At 32.3% G+C, this 10,550-nt stretch overlaps 2 protein-coding genes across 2 annotated transcripts; one reads left to right on the top strand and one right to left on the bottom strand.

Annotated features, from left to right (window-relative positions):
- The first annotated feature begins 3,851 nt into the window (after positions 1-3,851).
- LOC122602255 lies at positions 3,852-4,414 on the top strand. The gene has a single exon (XM_043774962.1). It carries the CDS (start codon positions 4,049-4,051, stop codon positions 4,235-4,237), a length of 189 nt encoding a protein of 62 aa, XP_043630897.1. The 5' UTR covers positions 3,852-4,048; the 3' UTR covers positions 4,238-4,414.
- Positions 4,415-7,228: 2,814 nt separating this feature from the next.
- Positions 7,229-10,550, bottom strand: LOC122599979 (BTB/POZ domain-containing protein At1g55760-like). The gene is made up of 4 exons (XM_043772604.1): positions 10,021-10,550; positions 8,662-8,807; positions 8,432-8,550; positions 7,229-8,061 (listed from the first exon to the last, which is right to left on the bottom strand). The coding sequence occupies exons 1-4, from the start codon at positions 10,137-10,139 to the stop codon at positions 7,459-7,461; spliced, it is 987 nt and encodes a 328-aa protein (XP_043628539.1). The 5' UTR covers positions 10,140-10,550; the 3' UTR covers positions 7,229-7,458.

Below are 10,550 nucleotides of genomic sequence, written 5' to 3'. Positions count from 1 at the left end.
CAGAAATCAATTAGTGCAGTTGTTAAAAAATTTAGAGCAGAATGACTTACAAAAATCATATTTGGTTCAGAACAACAAATACGAAAACAAACATTTCATTATCTATTAATTTTCTAATATAAAACCGCACTCTATATAACGTAGAGTCATCCACATATTTATTCTATTCCATATGAAAACTTGTAGAAGATATAACTTATTAACATTGACTAAAATATAAGTAATTGATAATTATTTTTGTTTATTAAATTATAAAAAGGAACATAAAATTTAACTGAATGATTAAGTTCTTAACCATTCAGTTTATTAATTAGAAAAGAAACAAGGCCTTAAACGTAGATTCTAAATAGAAAGAAGTTTATTACAATATTATTTTGTTATCAACTAATAAAATAAAACAGGATTCTAACTCTAACTTCCTTTGATATATATGTGACACTATCTTAAAGCAATTTAGTTATATTTATTAGCTTTAGACCTGTATCAAATACACGGATTGTTTATGACATATTAAAGATAAAACTAAATATGTGTAATTCAAAAAAAGCTGTAAAAGAACAAATCAATGAATCTGAATATAAAGAAAGTAATTAAAGTTATGAAAGAATTATCGGTAAATTAAAGTGTAAATTATATTATGACATGTGTTAATTTGATTAAATCAGATAAATTAAGAGTTGTGATTGATTAATTAAGGTTAGATCAGTTGTTTTTTAGTATATATAGATTTTAGACCCGTGTCAAATACACGGGTTTTAAAACATCATTTATATAAGAAATAGTATATGGAACAAAAAAAAATAATTATATGTTAAAATGTAAAAATATACTTAAGACGAATTAGGATATGCATATGTAAATAGTAAATCATATAAAGGCTAGATGGTGTAGCAGAGTTTTTTTATACAAACTTTTCCAAATAAACAATATCTTAACCTTAATTACACAACTGACTGAGTTCTCATTGATGTCTTGCAAAAAAATAATTTGATTTTCGTTAGCCATGATTCTTAAGAGCTATAAAAGTAGAATTTGGTTTGTGGGTTTTCAATGATTTGTTTATTGTGATTTTATTTACATGTTTGGTTTATATAAGACGAATATGTATTTTAAATATAGTTTGATTCCAATTTTTAACAAAAATAATGATTATCCTAATTATAGTCCGATTACAATTTACTAATTACAATGATACTACAATTAATTTGATTACAATTAGATAAGACGTTGAGAGTTTATACCTTATTGTATTTATGTAGACCATTGTTACTGTATATACGAAAGTAGATTAGTTTTAATTCGTATTAATCTAAATGTTGTAACTTCTCTAACTTTTAGCTATAATTTGTTATTAACAATATTCATTATTTTTAAATTGGGTTAAAGTGTAAATTAGTTATGAAAAACTAAATAGTGTATATTAATTATCATTAAATTGGGTGAAAGTGTAAATTGGTGATGGAAATCAAAAAGTGTGAATTAATAATTTTTAAATTAGGTCAAAGTGTAAATTGGTGATAAAAAACCAAAAAGTGTAAATTAAATCCTTTTAGATTGGGTTAAAGTGTAAATTAGTGTTGGAAAGCCAAAAAGTATAAATCACTAATTTTTAAATTGGGTTAAAGTGTAAATTGGTGATGAAAAACCAAAAAATTAAATTAATTTAAACATGTGTTGATTTAATTAATTTTGTGAAATTGAGAGCTGTAATTGGTCAATTGAGATTTGGTCAGTTGTCTTTTTTAGTATATATAAAGATTTAATAAAAAAAACCATTTATTAAATATTTTATTTTAATCTTATCTATCCATATTTAAATTAAAATTAGGATATTTATAAGTAATAATATAAATTTAATATTTAAACTAGGATATCTATATTTAATTTAAACTTTAATATAATAAAACAAAATATAAATATTATGAAAAAAAAAATATACGTATATGGCGCACGGGTATTAGTACTAATTTAAGATATACAATGATTAGGTACGTGTAAATTGTATTAAAATAAAAGAGTTAATTGCAGGATTCGTCCCTGTGGTTGATCCATTTTCGTGGTTTATATACCTATTAAGTTTTTTAAAACAAATCCGTCCAACTTGTCATATTCTTTGCAAGTTACGTCCCTGTGGCTAACGACGTTATTATTTGGCCGTTAAGTCGACACACGTGAGCTGCACGTGAGGGCAATTTTGTAATCTGCCACCCACAAACAACTTTGTAATTGCACGATTCGTCCCCGTGGTTTGTTCATTTTAGTGGTTTACATCCCTACTCAAGAATTTTTGTGGAATAGATCCAAAGTACGCAAATTTGTTGCATATTCCATCCCTGTGGTTTATGTAGTCGATTTTTTTTCGTTAAATGGAATTACGTGCGACACATGTGAAGGTATTTTCGTACATTCTTTCCAATCATACACCTATTTTTTTCCTCTTTCTTACTTCTTACGACTCAATCAAAATCAATTCAGTTTTTCTTTCATGTTATTATCACCTATCTTTCACAGATCATCAAATTCCTCTTTATTCAATTTCCTTCTCATCTAATTATTTTTGAAATTAATTCTTGTGATATTTAGGTTGTTAAGGCTCGAACAAAAAGAAACTGCATATTAATACACATCCATGTATAAAGTCAGAAGGTCCAGAATTCCATATATATATTGGGTATATAATTATATATGTTAATATGTATATGTAAATTCATAGAATCCCATAAGTGTGTGTGTGTGTGTGTGTGTTTGTATATATATAACAACATACAAAGTAGTTGTTCGGGTAATAGAGACGCACTAATCAGTGGCAGTCCGCGATTGGGTTTTAGAACAACTTTGTTTGTGGTTTGTGGTGGTGGTAATGGTGAGAGCTTGGTGGTGGTTGGTTCCAATGGGGAAGCTCACCATTGCGGATTTTGCATTTTTAATCAACCCATCAACTGGTTTGCTTAGCTGTATGCCCCAAACGTTGTTTAATTCCACCGTCAAAAAATCAATGACGGTTTGCAAATTTTTGAAAAACCCATCAAACTTTTATGGCACGTGATCCCATTTAACGAAAAAAATTTGACGACATCAACCACAGGGATGGAACATGCAACAAATTTGCGTACTTTGGATCCATTCCTTGAAAATTCTTGAGTAGGATTGTAAATCACTAAAATGGACAAACCATAGGGATGAATCATGCAATTACAAACCTGTTTGTAGGTGGTAGATTAGAAAACTGCGCTCACGGGCAGCTCACATGCGTCGACTTAACGGCCAAATAATAACGTCGTTAGCCATAGGGACGTAACTTGCAAAGAATATGACAAGTTTGGACAGATTTGTTTAAAAAAAATATTTAACAGGGATGTAAACCACAAAAATGGATAAACCACGTGAACAAATCCTGCAATTAATAATAAAATAAAATCGAAAATAGTAGCTAACTATCCAACATGTATATTGTTTCAATAATATAACTAAAACATACAACAATTTGTTACTCTACATAATTATTATCATTATCCATAACATCAATAAGTAAATCGTTAATGCACATGAACCAACCATAATTGAAACACTTGAGCTAACTTTATACATATCCATCATCACGTTTCTTGTTTCCCATTGAATAAATAATCCCCAACTTTTAATCTAATCTAATATAAAGTAATAAAAACTTCCGTTACGTTTTTTCCCCATATCCCATTGCATATTATATTATTCATCACAAAACGTAACGAAATCAAAATCCTAATCCTATACACACACAAATACATACCTTGATTAACCATTATATATATATATCCATAATGTATCTATATGAATCTCTCTATATATTGTATCGAAAAATAACAAAGGAAAACAAAGCGTGCAGTAACCGCTCCACTCACCTACACCATTATCCCCACACCTCATAATAATAATTCCTCATTATATATATATCTTTTTGTTCTACGATTTTACCATTTGTTCACCTCTTTCTACACAGATAGATATAGGATATATACATAGATCTAATAATAATCTAACACACAATTCAATAATCAAAAAAATCAAAATGTGTGTGGGGAAGATATGCATGATGTGCACGTGTTTGATCATCATAGTCATCGCTGTCGGCATGGTTTTCGGTTTCGGCGTTTTCAACAAAGGCTTTCATAAAATTCATAATGAATTGAATTATCAGCATTCTCCGCCGCCGTCGCGTTACTCCGGCCGTCCGTTTATCGCGCCTCCTCCGTTTTAAAGCCTCCGTAATTCCTTCCTTTTTACCATTACATATGTAATGTAATGCGTTTATTTTAAGCTCTAGTGACTACGTATTAGCTTTCAAATTTTATTCATGTTTCTGTTTACTACTTTCTTTATGTGATACTCCTATGTTTTTTTATTTTATTTTAATATTGAATTTTTGAGATGTTTAGCATGTGTTGATATTGAGTTCGAATAATTACTTACTTTGTTTTTGTTTATATTTATTTATTTTCGTATATATTGGTAAATTGAAAAAAAGGTACAAAAGTTGTGTTACGTAAAGTTATCGAAAAAATGTAACCAACTTATGTAATCATCAAAAGTGTGATATATATAACTTTTGTATTATTAAATCAAGTATGGAGGGTTAACGTTTGAGTTGGAGCTTTTATTGAGCAACTAGAGTTTTAAATACTGTCTGATGTACTGTTCATATATAAACAATGTTATAAACAAATCAAAATAAATAATGTTACTGTTAGATTATTGAGTCCGATATCTGATCTTCCCCGAGCTAAGCTAAAGCTTAGGTGGTGTTTCGTCTTCCGTGTTGTTTATGGTTTCGTTTTCCAAACAGATTTTTTGTTTGCGTAGTAGTTAATCAATTATTTGTGATTATTTGGGGGTTTTGCAATTGCATGTTTTAGGCTTAGTTAATTAAACTTGTCGTAAAAGTTGAATCTGAGATCGGCTTGGCTTTGTTGCTAACCTCGTTTAGGTGTAAATATAGATCAAATCAGTGTTGAATTTTGAAAGCGGTAATAGTGATTCGAGCATTAAAGGATCGTTTTTGGTTTTATGAAGTGAAGCTAATAAGTTGCAATTCATGTAATTTTAACTGCCAGTTATGCATCAGTGGTTATTATGTCAATTTGTCATGGTAGGTTCATTACTGTTTTTGCAAGGAATTATTGACATTGTTGTCAACTTTCAATTTAGTTGCAGTCCAAGAGCTTCCCATCCACATTCTATCATTGCACATTTGCACCTGAAACTTATACCCATCACATTCAGATTTGTAAACACAGGTGGATTCATATGAGTTTCCATGCAACAATTATCAATTTTATCATTGTTTGTTTGGATCCATAACATAGAAATCCATTGTAACTGTATATTTCTATGTGTGTGCTCAGTAGAACGATTCAAGTTCTGAAGTTCATTAGCAAAGTGAACTGGTTGATGATGCCCAATGACCACCTTAATCACTTCCCAAAACCAACCTGTTCAAACATCAAGTGTCTCAAGTAAAGATCTCCGATACAGAAACACCAAATATTTTCAGATCTTTGCTGAACAGTGTTCCTGGCAACCCATAGAACCGGGCATATATACCAAAACTGAGATTCTTTGTGAAGGATGTCTGTGAGAAACCATTAGTTCGTTAGTTAAAAGGAGTCCTATCAAGAACACAACTATGTTTTCCTAAAAAAAAAAACTATAACTAGTTTTTGTGCTAATTCAAATTAGGTAAAACCAGCAAAAGTGAAACCTTTTAGAAACATTGTGATCTGAAGGAATTGAAACCTCTATATATCAGGAATAAGAAGTAACTCCATTACCTTTTTTTTTTTTCCATCTTTCTAGAGGGGAACAGAGAAAGTGGACAAAACAGACTCGCATTTCTCATCGAACAAATACAGGAAAAGAATCATATTGAAAACACTCCTAAGCCAAGCCCTTGCTTCGTAGAGCCATGTATTGTAAGTGATCCGAACCTGCCCGGAGCGAGCCCCCCATAGAGGCAAGTGAAGTTGGTGAGCCGTATGATGGGCAACTATCTCCTGCGGTTCGGAGAGGACTCAGCTGTTAGTTAGTAAACAGATATTCGATGAATACAACAGTCAGATACCAACCTGGCTCCTGGTATAGTACTGTTTTCTATGGTTCTACTTGGCCAGAATCTGGCGTATCGATTACTCATTGTGTTCTCACTTTTCAACTTGACACAAAAGGGTTGGCGTAATTCATACCCTGTTTTCTGGAATTTGTGCTTTTGCCATACTGTTTGTACCTTCTTATTTGTTAGAATAACCTCAAAAATAAGAAGATATCTTGTTTAATCAAACACTGTTAATGCAATTTTATTTGTCAAAGGTAACAAATTTACTTTGCATTGTTTTGGAACAAAGAAAGACGAATCGTTTTGCTGTAACACCAACAAACAAAAGCATTACAAACATGCACTGGCAAGTAACTTAATACAACATCATCTTTCAACAAACACACTAGTATAAAAAGTTATAGAAAGTGGTTTCTAATAGAAATCAACCAAAACATCTATTAGATGTAGTAGTTATCATTTGTTATTGAGTTACTACAGGTTTATACTTGTACTCCATCCTAAGAATTCAGTTTTGACCAAAGTCTCCAAGGCATATGCTCTCTTTAAGAAAAAGGTGCTGCATAATATTCCTTTTAATATTCTCATATTCTTAAATATACATGAAACCATATATATCTCCCTCTTTCTCCACTAAAGGTTCATGAAAGTTGAGAAGCAAACTAAGGTAAGGCTGCAAAGATACAAAAAAGTTCAGATCCTTGATTCGATGAAGGTGGAACCATGGCTCGTTCCATCAAGGTAAACAAATGCAGTTTTCCCTGTTTGTGCTACCCAGAGATGACGAGTCAAAAAGACCAGATGTATTCCCATGACTGTTTCCGACCATTTCTCAGGTCACCCCCAAGATGTTTACCTCGAAGGCGACCACTTGCAGGAAAGAGGACGCTAAACACTAGGCTTGCTTCATCAATCTAAGGGCCCAATAAGGTGAGCACTGAACAGATTCTTAATTGGTCATTTGATCTACCACCACAACAAATATACAAATGGTCGAAGGACTATTGGTCATATGAGTAATAACAAATTAAGAAACAGGGCAAGATATGCAAATGGGCATTAGAAATCTATTGAACCCATATATATTTTTCTGAAAATAATATGACGTTGTGATCAACCATGTTCATCAACAACCATAGACACAATCAAGTATACTTTTTTCATTGAGCATACTATTTTATACATGTACATAACAAATTGCAAATTGCATTTGCGTGTAGTAATCAGTTTAGATGACAACAAATAGGCACAAACAAATGTTGGGGGCACACTGCCACAGCCAGTTTCATAAATCAACAGATGCAACAAATAAATACCTTACTAATGCTAAATATGCGTATATATCTATATTTTCAGGTTGAGCAAGTTACTCAGAAACCTTTCCAAACAGACAGAACTTCATTGAAGACTTCCCCTATCAGTTCCCTGTCTGCAGATTGTATAAATGCATCAAATTCATCTACAATGTCAAATATCTTACCAAACCTCACAAGATACTGCATACAGCAAATCTTCAGCTTTGGAAGATGATACAGAGAAGCGTTTTGAAGCCTCTCGAGCACATTATTTGTATCGATATCTTCTAATAGACTTTCATGACACGCCTCTTTTAGATCCATAACATCATACTTTTCAGCTGCTTTCAGAAGTTCTAGTCTGTAAGTAAGAAAGTCTTGTTCTATGATGTTACCATATATATAGCTTAAAAAAGCTTGACAAGCTTCAATGGACATGTCTGATATGTTTATGACAGACATTTCTTTTTCTTTCAGGTCATGGGAGAACATCCTTAGGAAGACGGGTGACCTGGCAGCAAGGACCGCTCGGTGGGCCCCAATGCTTCCATCAGAAGCATTGATGATAATATCCGTGTGAATACTTTCTGTTAACATTCTGCCTAGTGAGGAAATCGCTGTTGCTCGTAAGTCCTTTTGTGTAAACCTTTCAGTCCACACAGAACAAGATTCACCACCCTGTAAATGTCGCATTATTTAAACTATTCTGCCAATCAGGAAAATAAAAATTACCCAAGTCTGTATGCACAAAAGTTACATAAGCGGTTTCTGTTGATACAATATGGGCACATGACATTGACCCATGACCTAAATTCAATTACTAAAGTCAAGATGGTTAACTAGTCAACCCACAACACCACATTTAGAGGCTGACGACACAACTTGCAGTTCACCAACCAACCAACTTTTTCTTTTTTAACAGCAACCAATCAACTGTTAATATTGTATTGAGTAATAAGTCCCAAGTAACATGGTTTCAAACAAGCAGTAAAAACATCACACAGAAGCTTAAAAATGACAAAGAGATAAGTGGTTAAAGATAAGTTACGTTTGGTGATGTAGTCTTAAGATCAAGAAATTCAAGATCAATGATGAATTTCCCCGTAAGGGGAACTTCAAGCGCCCAAATGAAATCCTCACTGTTTTTAAGCTGCTTATCTCTAATTTCTGCAATCAGACAGAACACATAAATTTTAATGCTAGAATATGGTTATACAATAACCATAAAAATCGTTTTGGGTTGATAAAAGTTTAAATCGTTCTAAACTTAAAAGTTACCTGGATGAACCAAGGACTTACGACCTCCTAACGAAGAAACCACACGAATGATGAATGAAGCAATAGGAGGGTTGTCTTTACATAAACCCGAAATTTCCGGGTACAATTTAATGTACAATGTACGATTCTTCTCAAGAACCAATCTCCTGTTTCATTTGGAAAAAAAGAAACAAGTACTCAAAAAACCAAATTTGCTTCAAAGATCATGAATACTAAATACTTCCTCTGTCCCAAGACTATAAATACCATATCATTCCTTCAGAAAATTGACATCCATTCTGAAAATGATATTATTCTTTAAATTAAGATTAACATATTAACCCAAATCATAATTATTACAAGTAACGTACATCACCAATCGCAGTGGTCTTAAAGACAAATATTCACACACATATTAACGAAACCTATAAGGGAATACTACCTGCTTGCCAAAACCCTTGGATAGGAAAAAAGAAAACTTAACAGTGTTAATGAAAGTAATAAGGCTAAATTAGTAGTATTGCCACATTAGATACAGTTTTGCTAAATTGTATCGAAAACTGAAAAATCCATACCCATTTGGTTGCAGAGAAATACCAAAATTTCAAGATTTACACACACATACTATAAAGAAAAATGGAACATCTATTGGTCCATATAATCTATTAATAAATCTTAAGAACAACAACGATACCAAATCCTACAAAAAAGCGGGATATATTCAGTGGGAAGTAAACAGTCATACCTTTCCGTAGAGACTGCTATATAAAAACAAAAAAGAAATGAATTACTCTTTTAATTAAGATGACCATAAAGGAAAGGAAAGGAACTGCCCACTGCCGTGGTTTTGGACCTAATACCTCGACAGTGTATAAGGAGGTTAAGTTGTAGACAAACCATATCTCTACCTACATAGCGAGACTGCTTACAGGTTCTAGCTTAATGAAGATTACTATATTAACCCAAATCATATAAAGACATATAATTTACAAGTATTAATGAAATCCATAAGGCCATACTACATGGTTGCCAATTGCCATAGAAAAAGAAACTTTAACAGTGTTATCAAAAGTAATAAGGCTAGATTAGTAGTTTTTACCACATTAGATACAGTTCTGTTATATTGTATTGAAAAATCAAAAAAAAAAAAAAACCCATATCCATTTGGTTGCAGAAATGAGAAAAATACAAGAAAAAGATACCAAATTTCAAGATTTTCACACAGATACTACTAAGAAAAAAACAGAACATCTATTGGTCCACATAATCTATTCATAAATCTTAATAACAACAACGATACCAAATCATACCTTTACGTACGTAGTCTATAGAAATAAAAACGAAAAACAAGGGGAAAGAGGAGAAAGGAAAGTAAGTTACCAGTTCCATATACCGATCTTAAAAGGATCAGATTTACGATAAGTACAAGAAGCCAAATTGTCTATACGCCATTGAGCTAGCCGCGACGTCGTATCAACCCGATAAGCGTTGTCGGTCATCCTGCAACTACTGGCAAGCGCCGTCGTGATTTCATGGAAACAATCCAACAACAATCCCCCGTGTTTTCCCAGGTTGTCTTTTTTCAAATTTTTCTACTACACCCTTATTATTCTTCATACACACACACACAGACACACTTACTACGTGTCCTGTCACCCCCCCACAATCTCAACTTGCAGCAGCAGCAGCAGCTGCAAATTGTAATAAATTATTTAAATTTGTGTTGGTGGGTGGATGGTTATGGGCACGCACGCAAGCAAGATTGCAAGAATGAATCTTTTGGTGTTACGCCATTATTATTATTATTTGATGATATGGGTATAGGAAAAAAACAGAGAACGAAAATGATTGTAGGTGTTGAATAATATGTCGATATTGTAATGTAAATGGTTATATTCAGTGATTTTCAA

The sequence above is a fragment of the Erigeron canadensis genome, chromosome 5 (genome assembly GCF_010389155.1).
Source record: "Erigeron canadensis isolate Cc75 chromosome 5, C_canadensis_v1, whole genome shotgun sequence".
NCBI classification, from domain to species: domain Eukaryota; kingdom Viridiplantae; phylum Streptophyta; class Magnoliopsida; order Asterales; family Asteraceae; genus Erigeron; species Erigeron canadensis.
This window is presented reverse-complemented; position numbering and strand designations above follow the sequence as displayed.

Excerpts from the sequence above, each read along its gene's own strand:
- LOC122602255 (XM_043774962.1), top strand. The coding sequence starts at position 4,049 with ATGTGTGTGGGGAAGATATGCATGATGTGCACGTGTTTGATCATCATA.
- LOC122599979 (XM_043772604.1), bottom strand. The coding sequence starts at position 10,139 with ATGACCGACAACGCTTATCGGGTTGATACGACGTCGCGGCTAGCTCAA. Across the intron at positions 8,808-10,020 it reads AAGATCGGTATATGGAACTG|GAGATTGGTTCTTGAGAAGA; the intron begins GTAACTTACTTT and ends CAAATGAAACAG. Across the intron at positions 8,551-8,661 it reads TAAGTCCTTGGTTCATCCAG|AAATTAGAGATAAGCAGCTT; the intron begins GTAACTTTTAAG and ends GTCTGATTGCAG.